This window comes from Panicum virgatum, chromosome 6N (genome assembly GCF_016808335.1).
Source record: "Panicum virgatum strain AP13 chromosome 6N, P.virgatum_v5, whole genome shotgun sequence".
Classification (NCBI taxonomy): domain Eukaryota; kingdom Viridiplantae; phylum Streptophyta; class Magnoliopsida; order Poales; family Poaceae; genus Panicum; species Panicum virgatum.
The window spans coordinates 548760-563471 of NC_053150.1; the positions used below are offsets into that span (position 1 = coordinate 548760).

Consider the following 14712-nt stretch of genomic DNA (forward strand, 5'->3'; position numbering starts at 1 on the left):
GCTGAGCTATCTTGTCGAATGTGATGTCCATGATGATGGAATGCATGTGTGTGGATCATCACTTAATTGGAGAGAATGCAGGCATTAGCAGCTAGCAGCAAGTTTGGTGCTCCCATCCAACCAAAAAGCTAGAGGTGTGGGGGTTACTTACTTTGGTACTACGTCGTAGCCACTTTATTAGTTTCTTCATTTGTACTCTCTCTCGGAAGAAATTAAACAGCTTGGACGCAAGCCTTGAAATCAGTTAGGCAGACTTCCTGCCATGTCGATCATCATCACTAAGTCACAATAATATATCATCTATCTATCTATCTGCAGTGGCACTGTTCTCCTCTCTCACTGACACAGTTCCGAAGCTGGAGCTGGAGCCGGCGAGAGCCCGGCCAAAGAGGCCCTAATAACAGTAACTTGAACAATGACGTGCCAACTACAACCCTGCCTAGCTAGCAATAGCAAATAGAGCCATCAGCCATGAAGCAAAGCTTCAATTCTTTCTTTCTTTCTGGAGATCAGAGCTGATCAGATCATGGTGCGCGCACACTACGGGAACAGTGGGTTTGCCATGTGCCAAAGCACACGGCAAAGACCCAAAAACACTCGGCAAAAGATTTGCCGTGTGTTACACACGGTAAACAGTGCACGGCAAAGCTCGGCCGGCATACAGGGTGTTTGCCGTGTGCCCTTTTTCGGGCACACGACAAAGCCATTGCCGTGTGTTTTATCGGGCTCACGGCAAAATAAAGTTACCCCGTCGACCCAGCATGCCACGCGGGCTGTTTGCCGTGTGCCACATGGTCAGGCACACGGCAAACAATGCCACCTTTGCTGTGTGCCACGTGGACAGGCACACAGCAAAATTAATTTTCAGATTTCTTTTTTTTGTTTAATCACAAATATTTCAGATTCCAATCAAATTAACATCACAGGCAATTCATATATATTGCATCAAATGTCACGATCATTTCATATATCACAATTTGCATCACATTCAATCCATAGAAGTCCAAATGCAAATATAGCAAATATCGCAATGCATACAAGCCCAAATGTAGTCGATACAAGTCCATACAAGCACTGGTAGTTCATACATGTCCATACAAGCACAAGTTCAAATGATAGTCTATACAAAGAGTGCATGCCCATACAAGCACAACTCACGGCTACGGCGGCGGCGGTGGCGGGTGCTGCGACCACGAAGGGTTCTGCTGGAACTGCTGCAGGTAAGTCACCCACTGAGGAGGCGTCCACACATTCTGAGGCATCGGCGAGGGGGACATTTCTGTTGGCCCATCATTTGATGCCGTGGATTGAGGCTGCAAATTCAAAGTCATTAATTTGAAGTCTTTGTTTCTAAGACATTGTTTCTAAGTCTTTGTTTCTAAGGCATAGTTTATAAGTCATGATAGAGTTGTCTATTAGTCAAATAACGATAAATGAAATTAGAAGGTTGTGAAATCGCTCACAGGAGTAGGGGTAGCTACACGCGCAGGGATATTAGTCTGAGTGAATTCGGTGACGAAAGACCCATTTGCGAGCCCCAGAGTCTACATGAACTGAAAAGCTAGGGCCAGCTGCATCTGATTCTGCTGGGAGGCTTCCTGTGTCTACCGAAGGTCTTGCTGCATCCTCTCCCGCTCTGCCGCCCACGCCTGCTGCTGTACCGCCCATGCCTGCTGCTGTGTTAGGAGCTGTGCTTCAAAGTCCCGTTGCATTTGGGCCTACAAAATTAGATTGCATGGTTAGAGTACCAAGAAACATATGTCAAAATTAATAAACCTTTGCTGTAACAGAAATAACCTTCAGTGCCTCCATCTGGATCTCCGTAGTGCTTTGACGTGGGCGTATGGCCGGGCTAGAGCTGGTGCTCCTGGCTCGAATCTGCACGAGAGTAGGAGTACTGGCGGTGTCAATCAAGCTGTCTCCAATCCAGTACCGGCCATGCTTCTTCCCTCCTCTCACCCTCATCACGACTTCTGCATCAATGGGCTCCGTGCTCGGATCAAAGTCCGGCCCATTCACCTCCGTTGCCATCGAGTTGTACTCACTGAGGCGACTGTGGACAGTTGCGTTGTTGTATGCTTCTGGGGGGTCTGCCGGGTTGTAGTTGACATCCGATGTCGCCTTCCCTTTGTGGGCCAAAGCCCACGACTTGATTGGGGGGCAAGGCTCGCCTCCATGTGAGGCCGACTGTAAAAAAAGAAAGATAATTATAAATTGTGTACGGTTGAGCGTTAAAATGAAGAAATGAATTCACTTACCCATCTGGCAGCGTACTGTTGTAGGTGACTGTTGCCCTTATGGTGCGTTGCACCTGGCATCATGAAACGCCGCTGCCGGCAAGACTCGTGCATCTCCACCCAACCTTCCGCATACCACCTGTCGATTATCATGTCCCAGCACTGTTCATTCCCGGCTAACCACCAAGGCATCACCTGCAGGTCATACACGACATATAAGAAGATCAACTGTAGCGTACTTCATTTTAGTAAAAGTCAATATTAATAATATTGTATATTTACCCTCATATATTGTTCCCGAGTTAGCCTGAGGTTTCGCACAGCCCCTTTGTTGGTCTTCACTTTTTCGATGCGACGTTTGTAATCATAGTTGGCCTGGATGCGCGCCTCGTAGAGCATATCCGCCACCAGCTTGTGACAGGCTGTGTTTGCCACCTCGCGTGCCACGGTCATCATTCCCTCCTCGCACCTGTAGAAATCCTGCACATGATGATGAACGAAGCCATTATATCAAGAATGCCCAATTAATGAGATGTATTGGCAATTATAGCGCATACAAGACTTACCCATAGTTCCTGCAACACCCGCTCTGCCTTGCTCACAAAGCACCTGCCTTCTCGGTCCGGTCTATCGATGGCTTGGATGTAGTGCTCCCAAGCCGACGCCGGCTGAAGACGGCCGTCAATCTCGATGCATCCAGGGTAGTGGTCCTTGCAAAGCAAGCCCAGAATGCCATTGGGGATGCGTTTGTGAACACCTGGAACGATGATTACAAAATTCCTGCCAAAAATATTTGTGTAAAATTGGAATTGAAATATATAAGTACGAAATGTAATGAAATAGGCTAAAGTTACTTACCTTTTACCGCCCGGCCGAATAATCGGCCGTTGCTCGAGCGGTATAGGTCGGTTCGGGAGACGAGCGGGGCCTCGCATCCAGACGGCAGGTATGTCTCCTGCCACCCCTCCCTGGTCATCGTCCTCCTCACTAGAGGCCTCCTCCTCCTCCTCCTCCTGGTCCTGCTCCTGCTGGTCTTGCTCCTGGTCCTGCTCCTGCTGGTCTTGCTCCTGGTCCTGCTCCTGCTGCTGCTGCGGCGGCGGATCCTCCTCATCCTCAGGGGAGGGTGACCTCGCGCGAGGCCCCCTTGTCCTCCTGCTACTCCTTGCCTCACCCCTCCTCCTCCTCGTCCTCCCTCCAGCCATCTGGGAGGACTCTCCTCTCCCAGCAACTCTGCGCAGCACGGCCTCCAACGACTGCCTCATACCTCCACTGCGCCCCACCATCTTTGATCTATCACATGAAATTAAAAGGGGCAAACTAATCAGAACAATATTTAGAAATTAATTAATGCAAGTAGTAAAAAAATAAACATAATCCGAACATGTATTACAAATTAATTGTTGCAAGTAGTAAAAAACAAACATAATTAGAACAAGTGAAAAACTGATATAATTGTTGCAAATACGGATCTTACATGTATTAGAAATACTCTTCAAGATCGGGATTAGCTAGATTGTAAGTCTCATCATCGCTATCACGTCCGTCGATATCATCAACGGCATGCTCCAAAGGAGGAACGCTTTCATCATCACTGTCATTGCCTAAACGTAATCGCTCAAGTAATTCCAAGTCCTTCGCATTATGAACCTCATCCCCAGCATCCTCGTGAACAAAACTTTTATTGTCTACTTCCATTCCGATTGCTTCGGTTAAATCTATTTGGAAACTCCCTTGTAGCCCATCTTCTTGAAAGAACTCTCCTGTATATGTGTTTGGGTCTATGTTGTAATCTTCATTGTTCAGGACAGGTAGTTTACCGTGAGGGGACACCTTATACACAACATCCCAACCCTTGAGACGATTGTCGGTTTGGCACGGGTATGACAGATAATAAACTTGTGTCGCCTGTTGAGCTACAACATACACATTGTCTCCTGGGTACACGGATGACCGCTGAATTTTGACTAGCCCAATATTCGGGGTACGTCTCATAGCTTGAGGATCAAACCAATGACATTTGAATATGATAGGTTTCAGAGGTACGGACCCATGAAATGACAGTTCGTATATTTCTTCAAGTGTTCCGTAGTACTCGAGCCCATCATCTCCTGCCGTGAAAACTCCGGTATTTGTTGTTCTTTGATTGGGCCGAATCTGCTCGTGCTTTGTTGTACGAAAGCGATATCCATTCACGTCATAAGCTCCAAACGACTTGACCCTATAGGCACAGCCATTGGAAACCTGCCGCAACTCGGCACTCATCGATGCATCATTTTGTGCCTGCAAGTTCGTCATATTATTCGCACGTACGAGCAACTTGTAATGTCATATACTACAAACGAGCAGAATTGGATATTATCTTATGTTTGAACCAAGAAATGAAATCAGGACTTCCATTTCCCGCGCCCAATCTAAGTAGGGTCTCAGTTTCATGGAGGCTAGGCGCCCTTGATCGACGCCAGAATTGCATATGAAATTCTCTATACAAAAGACGAATGATAGGGTTGGATGCAGAAAAGGGAAATGACTTGAGAACTAAATGTATGTTGAGAACATACTCTATGTAGGGCAAAACTTCGGAAAGATTGGTCAACACATATAGCATGATAGCACGCCGCTCTTGAATATCCAAGGTCTTGATGGTTGCAGCACTTGCACTTCCGAGTTGGCCTCGAAAAAGACTCAGGGTGGAGTTAGATTCCGCAGTATTGCAACGAGGGAGTGGATTGTGGACGCTAGGAAGGTTGTCATCATAGCATTTTGATGTGAAGTTTGATGCCTCCTCTAGAATATATGCCTCTGCGATGGAAGCTTCAATTTTACATTTATTTTTACATTTAGTTCTAAGTATCTTTTGACATCTCTCAATTGAATAGCACCAACGGTGCTGCACGGGCCCACCCATTCGTGCCTCGTACAGGAGGTGCAAAATCATATGCTGCATCGGATTGAAGAAGCCGGGTGGAAAAATCTTCTCCAGCTGACAGAGCAACACAGGCGCCATTCTTTCCATTTTTTCAACTACTTTTAGAGATAACTCCTTAGCACAAAGCTGGCGGAAGAAAAAGCTCAACTCTGCCAGCACTTGCCAGATTTGATCAGGGAGGTAGCCTCTAACCATAACTGGAAGTAGCCGCTCGATCCATATATGGTAGTCATGACTCTTGAGCCCATTGATTCACATAGTGGTCAAGTTCACTCCCCTTCTCAGATTCGCCGCATACCCATCAGGGAACATCAAGGTTTGGAACCATTCTAGGACTTGTCTCCTCTGGGGCCTCGTCAGAACGAAATCGGCCTTAGGATTTCTCCACGCCTTGCCTGATCCAGGAGGCCTCATTTCTAGTTTTGGTCTATCGCATAACGTTGCCTGATCCACTCTGGCCTTAACATTATCCTTTGTCTTATCAGAAATGTCCATGATTGTTCCGAACAATGCCTCGCCGACATTCTTTTCGGAGTGCAGCATAGCAATGTTATATGGAAGAAGAAGGTCAGCCATATAGGGGAGCCTCCACAAGCCCGACTTCTGCGCCCAAGCATGTTGCTCACCATATCCCACAAAACCCCCACCTTCAACATTGATCACGAGACCATCTAATTGAGCACGAATGTCGGCACCCGTCATCATCTGCGGTGGATGGTCTTTAACTTCAACACTTTTTGTAAAGTTCTTTTTATCTCGTCTGAATGGATGGTCAAGAGGTAGGAATTGTCGATGTTTGTCGAACGAAGAATACTTGCCACCCTTCCGCAACCAAATGAACATCAATGCTGCCTTGCATACTGGACAAAGGAACTTCCCGTGGACACACCAGCCACAGAATATCCCATATGCCGGCAGATCATGCAGGGAATAGTGGTACCAAACATACATTCTGAAGTTTGTCTTTGTAGCTCGATCGTATGTCCAAACCCCATCGTCCCAAGCACGGAGCAAATCGTTAATCAGGGGCTCCATGTACACACTCATATTATTTCCAGGGTGTCCAGGAATTATCAACGACAAGAATATGTTCTGTCATTGAAAAATAACGCCAGGTGGGAGATTCAGTGGGATAACGAACACGGGCCAACAAGTGTAATGGGCAGCCGACATTCCATAGGGATTGAAGCCATCTGTCGCCAGCGCAACACGTACATTACGAGCCTCCAAAGCTTTGTGATGATGAATCCCGTCGAAATGGGTCCATGATTGAGCATCGGGTGGATGCACAAGCTTATCAGGATTGTAACGAGTTCCCATTTTGTGCCATGTCATCTGCTTCGCGGATTCCTCGGTCATGAACAGACGTTGGATTCTTGGTATGGGCGGCAGGTACCGTAGGACTTTCACGGGGACCGTGAGCTGCCTCTTCTGACCATCACCAGAGTCTACCTCCACGAACCGAGAGGATTCACACTTTGGACAGTACTTTGCTTCAGCGTGTTCTTTCCTAAATAAGATGCATCCCTTGGGACAAGCATGTATATGTTCATATGGCATCTTCAGTGCACGAAGGAGTTTCTGTGCCTCATACATGCTCTTTGGAAGAATGTGCCCTTCTGGAAGCATGCTGCCAATAACTTGTAACATAACATCAAAAACGTCTCAACTCAAGGTAAATTGGGACTTCACGGCCATTAGGCGGCCAATGGCATCCAATTGTGAAACCTTGGTATGACCGTGAAGGGGTTGTTGGGTTGCAGCCAACATGTCATAGTACGCCTTCGTGGTTGCCTCTGGCTCCTCCTCCTCCCTACGTCCTTCATCAAAATGTGCTTCATGAAAGTCATCTAACATGTCTGCAACCCCAGCATCAGCGTCATATTCTTCGATGCGTTGCCTAACAAATTCGTCTCTCATACGATTGGCTTCGCCATGGTAGGTCCACCGGGTATAATTTCTCGTAAATCCATAATTGCAAAGATGATTTGTCATGACTTCGCGTGTTTGTCGACGCGTATTTGCACATTTGTTGCACGGACACCAGTTGGTATTGCCTCCTTTGAGCTTTGCAAATGCTCCATCCAAGAAAGCCTCGGTCTTGTCAATCCACTCCCCGGACAACTGACCCACACATTTCCATCCAGTATACATCCACGCACGGTCATCCATCCTCTATCATATCAATGAGTAATATAATATAAAAGATCATCTTTGCATCTACACGATGTCTACAATTTCTAATAGGTTAGGATAGGTCCTAATCCCACCCGATAGGATGCGTAGCTGGGGCCAGTTTCCATGCTATACCCCGATCCGAGTCTGAATTTCGGCAGCATCTCCCCGCAGTTCTCCAAATACACGTCCCGACAGGGAGGTTGTGTATCCGGAGAACAACAGGGAGATGATGCCGAGACTCTATCTCGGATCGGCGAATACCATGGAAATGAACCCCATCTACACATCCTCGTGCTGTCCAAAAAACATGGACAATTCGAAACAGATACGGTCATAAATATGCAAAGATCTGCATATTTCCAACCGTATCTCGTTCGAACGGGAGACACCTAACTTGGTTGCAGGTCCTAGAACAAGAGAGGGGCCTTTCGCATGTGCTCACCTAGGGCTCGATGGCGGGCGAGGCGATGACGTGCGTGTTGGTGCAGACGAATTGCGTCACGGTTCAACGATGGAGTGCTTGCCTGCAAAAATAATGAATAAAATTATGTCACTTCAAAATATCCCAGCAACTTCGCTCTACACCACTACAAGCAATTCGGCAACCAAATGACAATTTCTGTAATTCTACGCAGTAGAAACGAAAACCATGAAGTTAACCTACTCGGGCGACTAGGCTAACCCCTTCTCCCGTTGGGAGGAGCACGACGGCGGCGGCCGGGGCGACCGGAGGCCGGCCGAGGCCCTCCTTAGGTCGGGGATGCTCCAGTGGCGGGCCACGCGGCGCGGCCGGGGCGGCCAGGCGACGGGACGGTGGCCCGGCGTCGAGGCCGCGATGCAGCTGCGGGGATTCGGTGGGGTGGCAGGCACCGGAGCGGCCGGGCGTCGAGGCGGGGGACGGAGCAGGGCCTGGGCACCACAGCCTGGTGACGGGGCAGGGGCGGGGCGCCACGGCACGGCCCAGCGTCGCGAGCGTGGGAGCGTCGGGGTGGATGCCGGGCCTGGGGCACCGAGGCGGGCGCCGGGCGGTCGCGCGACGGGACGGGGCCGGGGCGCCGCGGCACTGTGCGATGGGGCGGGGGTGCCGGGCCTGGGGCGTCGAGGCGGGCACCGGGGCGCCGCGGCACGGCACGACAGGGCTCCGGGGTGGGGCAGGGGCAGGGGCGAGCTCCGGGCCCGACGGCGTGCAGGCTGTGCGGCTGCGCGGGCGTGCGTGGAAGCGGGGCGGCGGCGTGGGTGAGCGTGGAGGCAGTGGCGTGGAGGCAGTGGATGTCGGAAGAAAACGTCTAAGTGTACATAACCGTTGGCCGACCCGTTTGCCGTGTGCCTAGATTCAAAACACATGGCAAAGCTCACCTTTGCCATGTGCCAGGATCCACGGCACACGGCAAAGCGCACCTTTGTTGTGTGCTCTGCTCACTGGCACATGGCAAACACTAGTTCAAATACCTTTGCATTTTTTTACATATACTTTTATTTCATGATTCTATTACCTAAATTTGGTTGAATAAATACTTTAAATACCTTGCAAAATCACTCAACAATTCATGATTCAAGATTTTATCTAAAAAAACTTTATTTCATGTAGTTACACCTAAATTTCAATGTATATATCACATGCTATTGTTTACTTGAAAAAAAATAAGAATTATCAAACCGGTCCGAAAATTAACTAAAATTGGGCATGACATAAACTAAGTTGTCCATTGCATATAAAATTTTTTTGAAGTCAAACACCACTTTGCCTGCAACTTTGAATTGAAATCTTAATCGCTACTTCTAAACTCTTTGGATCTTCTAAACAAATGGTTCAAGTTGTAAGCAACGTACGTGACAACTTGTGCGAATCTTTCCCAATTTTTTTATCTAAGCATACACGTATGAAATCATGGTATCCTAATAAATCTTGTGATTTTTAGGCTTCAGATGTTTTTTTTTACAATTTTAAAACAATAAGACCATACGTTCATGCTCATGGTTCGTCACCAAGATCTTCAAAAAAATTTCCCATTTCCGGCATATGGCCTCACATTGAACTCCATAACGTGAATATCATTTTTTCATTAATTACGTTACATTACTAGTAATACTTGCAGTTAAAATTTGATTTATTCCCAACAAATTCTTTATATGAAATAAAGTAGTTAAATATACTAAATTAGCAGAGAAAAATACAAAAACTTAATTTAGAGTTCCACGTTTGCCGTGTGCAGCAATCAAGGCACACCGCAAAAAGGAAAAACACACGACAAATATTTGGGTTTGTCGTGTGCCACAATGAGGTACACGACAAATGCAAGGGCCACGTGCCATTCCTCCTCGTACGGCCTCTTTGCCGTGTGCCATAAAGTAGACACTCGGCAAACTCGGAGTTTTACCGTGTGTATTTAGTTTGCCGTGTGTTTTGTTAGCCAGCACACGGCAAACAAATCTTTTACCGTGTGCCTTTGTTTTGCCGTGTGCCGACAAGCCTGTTGTTGTGTGCCCGTGTTTTGGCTCACGGCAAAATGGGGACACATGGCAACTGAGCCGTTTCCCGTAGTGGCACACTGCACACTATGTCTAGCTAGCAGTTTATTAATATTATTGTCACCTTGGATACAATTGAGGTCAACATTAGCAACAAATTAGTGACATTGTGTGTGTGTAAAGGTCACTCAAAGGTAGCTAGCTATCTTTTCCCATCCACTACTCAAAGTCTCAGACCGTGTTTGGTTTGGCCCGAAAAAAATTTCGTAAAAACTTTTTGCATCTTTGACCAAAAATTTAGAATAGTAAATGAAGTCTAATTACAAAACCATCTCCACAGCCCCCCTGCAAATCATGAGACGAATCTAATGAGGCCTTTGACTGCGTGATTAGAGGATGATTACTGTAGCATCACTATAGTAAATCATCAATTAATTACCGTCATTAGAGTCGTCTCGAAAAGTTACACCCATCCCTAAAATTTTTTACAAATAGACTCCATTTAGTACTTCATGCGGACATTCGTCTTTTTGTGCAAACTTGACGCGACGTGTAACCAAAATTACCATAAACAGTGATCTTTGGGTCATTGACAAATAATGGAAGAAGCTAGCTAATTAAGGATGTCATATATGAACAATTATATATATTACTTGCATTCAAGTAATTAAGGATCGTACATGATAGTAGCAGCAGAGTCCCGGCCGGCCAGCCTTGACGGCCGGTAATTATATTATATTATTGAAATAATAGTAGAGATGAAAGAAACTTAATGAGGCAGGCAGCTACTAGACTTCGACGATGCATGGCGCCGCCCGGTTGAACTTGAAGTAGCCGAGCCCCCCTCCGGCGTTGGATCCGTAGCTCCCCTGTCCGTCGTTGACGGTGAGCAGCGCCGGGCAGCGGACCCTGAGGTGGTAGTGGCTGGTGATGAAGGCCCCGGCCTTCCAGCGGATCCAGCCGTCGACGCGGATGGTGAGGAGCAGGTAGCCCGCCGTCTCGTCCTGCGCCAGCGCGGTGGCCAGGTACGGCGAGAGCGGGACGCCGGCGCCGGAGAGGAAGGGCGCCCAGACGGTGACGTCGTTGTGGCCCTGGTACATGGGCGGCAGCGCGGTGGCGACGGTGACCTGGAGGCCCCGGTACTCGGCGTAGACGTCGGCGCGGTCGTAGAAGATGCCGACGCGGCCGTTGGGGTTGCGCGCCGCCAGCGTGGCCTGCATGGTGACGGTGAGGGCGGAGGAGGCGCTGACGTTGATGCAGACGATGTCGACGTTGTTGAGGTAGAAGCGGGGCTTGCTGGGGCGGAGCACCAGCCAGACGATGAGCACGATCAGGAGGGCCAGCAGGATGAGGGCGGCGAGGCCGGCGCAGAAGCGCCGGTACAGCCGCTGCCGCTCGCAGTCCTTGTGCTGGTCGCAGTACTTGATCGACATGACTGCTTATTTGCTTGTTGTTGATGATGAAGATGATGATCAGCAGCTGCTGCTGCTGCTTCTTCTTCTTCTTAATTTTCTTTTGGGAAGAGAAGTGGCCGGACGCTGCACGTACACTACCTGCCTACCTACTAGCAGGCAGCAGCTCCCTCGAGAGAGAAGAGAAGGGATGGACGAAAAAACACTAGCACTGACCACATACAGGTGTGAGATCGAGTAGTGGAGGTGGCAGGTAGGGTGTCCATATCAGCTGGTTGCCAGCAGCAGCTAGCTAGCTCCAGTCATTTTCAGAGCGAGCAGCAGTCCATGTATTAGTTCCTTTCTTTCTCTTCGTAAATAAAACAACAACAATCTATCAAATTAAAGATAAACAGATTCAAGTCCAGAGGCTCAGACGTGCCGGCCGGCCTCTCTTTAATTAGTTTTTCTTCTTCAGTTATTTCAATATATATAATTAAAGAAAACAAAAACATGTGTACATACATATATATATCGATCGTGTGCCATCATCTCTTTTTCTCTTCTCTTCTCTTGTCAGGACACGACACGATCGACACCATCTATGCAAGTACTTTACAATAATCTTGTCAGCTCCCTCTTGTTTCTTCATGCTGATCGAGTTAGGTGCAATGCTTTAGTACCTGGTGCCAATCTAAATGGTTATACACATTCGTACAGTTTAGCATTAGAATCAAGCTAGCAATCAGTTCAACATGCCATTGGCCCAGGCTTGCACATTATATTGGCTGGCTGGTTGGTGGCACATCATGCTCAAGAGACAGCAGCTCCACCACCAGCTGACACACCCTACCATACCACACCTCCATCTCTTTCATCAGTTCGTTCACAATGAAGTAAGAAATGAATGGCCTGCTTCTTGCATTCTATCGGAAATAGTCTCTAGTGACTGCTGTCTCCAATGGCGCTGACTGCATGACGTCACATGTTGAATTTCCTCCCATCAACCATTACAGTTGCAATCATCTACTGTGTGTCACTACAACACAACACCAAATTAACGACACGAGTCAGTCGGTAAAAGTGCAATATTACCGATGGATGGTCCGTCGGCGATTCTTGTTTTACCAATACATTGTCCGTTGGTAAATGTATCCATATTACCTACAAGTAGTCCGTCGGCAATTTGTGGTACTACATCAAATTGTCAGTCGGTATAAGTAGAGTCCGTCGGTAAAAACTTTTACCGACAGGACTTGCACCGACGGGATCTGTCCGTCGGTATAAGTTTATACCGACTGACTGTCCGTCGGTATATCGACCGACTTTCCGTCGCTGTTGCGGGGTTGTGGTGTAGTGTGTTAGTTGTAATAAGGTCTTGGTTAGTAAAGCTCCATCGATTCAATCTGATTCTTTATAGGAGTTGATTCTCTTAGAGAAGTGATTCTGTAGCTGAAAATAATTCTCTTTGATTCTCCAGCACAAACTCTTAAAATCAGGATGGAGAATCACTTCACTTCACAGAATCAGCAGAGAACCACTTCTCTCTGAAAAACTGTTTGGCAGAGATCTTGCTGGATTCAGCAGAAAATCAGCTCCGCACACTAAACATTATTGCATCCACGCGTGGTCTCTAAGGGTCAAGGCTCTATGTCAAATACGCCGATGCACCCAAGAACACTTTCTTTTCGTAACTAAGCAATCATCCAAACATACGTTAGCAGCTTAAAGGAGGCTCTCATATTAAATGATCCATGTACTAATTTCAGTAGTCGTTTGAGAAGCTAGGAAGCCAAAGTATATATGCAGCTTTTCTAGAGGTACGGTTGTTGCAGGTGGTTTCTTGCAGCAATCTCTAGACACTATTCGTATATGTTAGCCCTTTAAACCTGAGACGGGAAACTGACAAATAATAATATGGGGAATGTTTTTCCAGAGAAAAAAGAAAAGCAGCTGATGTTGCTAGCTGTTGAATACTACCATTCTAGCAGCTACTTAGTACTAGTACAATAACAATAACCTTAGCTGTTGACCAAACATTCATACTTAGTACTAGTACAATAACCCACCAGCAGCCATCATAATAATCAGGACTTGATAGATAGGAAGAGCAAAGTTAGTTGGACATAAAAAAAAGGAACAATCTTGATTCTTGGGCTGTAGTGGTGTGGTGGGGTGCTTAGCAGTTAACACTATCGATTGGGTCAATAGCAGAAAGGTACAAATCTCTTTACTTTCTAACCCACTCTCTTCCGTGCCATCTTGCTAGCCAACAACATCACGAAACCATCAGGAATTGAAGGCGCACTAGCTAGCTAAGGGATTACTCACACCAGCCACATCTAGTGCGAAGGGGCATCCGGCTGAATTGGCTATGGTAACACTTTGTCCTGAGTTCGACTTCCCATAGGAGTGAATTTCAGGTTGGGATTACAAAAAAATTCCTCTCGCTGATGCGGTCAGAGTTCGGAATGTTTTCTCGACCGAAAAGCCGATTGCTTCCTCTTAATGAAATATGGTGGGACCGTCATACCTCTCTGTTGAGTTTTTCTACCAGCCTGCCTCTAGTAGCATTACGAATTACAAGTTTCAGTGGATCGTTAGTTCTAGTGAGAAAGAGAGAATCTCCAATTCTCCGTCCTGTGCTTTGGTCCACCCACAAATGGCACCAATGGCGTGCTTGCACAAGCATGACACATTGACACCATAGAGAAATTGGTGGAAGCACCTTTGGGTAGGACTGCGAAAAGCTTCGAATTTTTTTTGCAATGGAACTGAGAGATTTAAGTGATTTATTCTTTCAAAAAATTAAAGGATTAATTAATTACCTTGTCTGATGGGAAGGCAGAAAGGCAACGGAATGATCGGAAATCACCTAGGCAAAAACATGAACACTGAAGTGGAAAAGTGCAGAGGAAATAAAGTAGCAAAGAATGCAGAGCTTGCAGAGTACTGAATCCAAGTATATTCGAAAGCAGCCGCCTAGCCCTAGCAAAAGCAAAGAGGGTGTACCAATCAATCTAAGACAAAAAGGCAGGAAGAATATATATCTCAAATAAAGAGGATGCAGCCACAAACGTGTGATCTTTCGCGGTGATTCTTATCCACAAGATTGCTGTCCGTCTGAGATAGAGGGCAGAGAGCGCTTGCTCCTTTACACGGACGGAGAGGTAACGATGAATTGGCTTCAGCAACGGGCAACCCAGACAAGGACAGGAATATGCATCTCTCTATATATAGGTACTGAGGAGGAGCAGAAAAGCGCTTGCCTTGCCTACCGGTAGTTCAAGTGAAAGATCGAGTTTTCCTGAAATTAAATTAAGAGAAGATGCTACTAATTAACGTACAGATTTTTATAAGAGTGAATAGAGTAACAATTTGCAGGCATGTGACCAATGGAAAACAAACGGTGCGGTATTCAAAATGCAGACAAAGAATGGCGAAAAGATAGAAGGCATCTGCCGCCGGATTGCTATTCTGGCAGGTCCACTAGAGGATGCGCAAGGATTTT

The 14712-nt window shown here is 47.0% G+C and overlaps 1 protein-coding gene across 1 annotated transcript; it reads right to left on the reverse strand.

The window, feature by feature from the left end:
- Positions 1-10424: 10424 nt before the first annotated feature.
- Positions 10425-14006, reverse strand: LOC120679080 (NDR1/HIN1-like protein 1). Its single transcript, XM_039960578.1, has one exon. It carries the CDS (start codon positions 11241-11243, stop codon positions 10599-10601), a length of 645 nt encoding a protein of 214 aa, XP_039816512.1. The 5' UTR covers positions 11244-14006; the 3' UTR covers positions 10425-10598.
- Between the last annotated feature and the right edge of the window lie 706 nt (positions 14007-14712).

What these genes read in the sequence shown, in the direction of transcription:
- LOC120679080 (XM_039960578.1), bottom strand. Translation starts at nt 11,243, where the DNA reads ATGTCGATCAAGTACTGCGACCAGCACAAGGACTGCGAGCGGCAGCGG.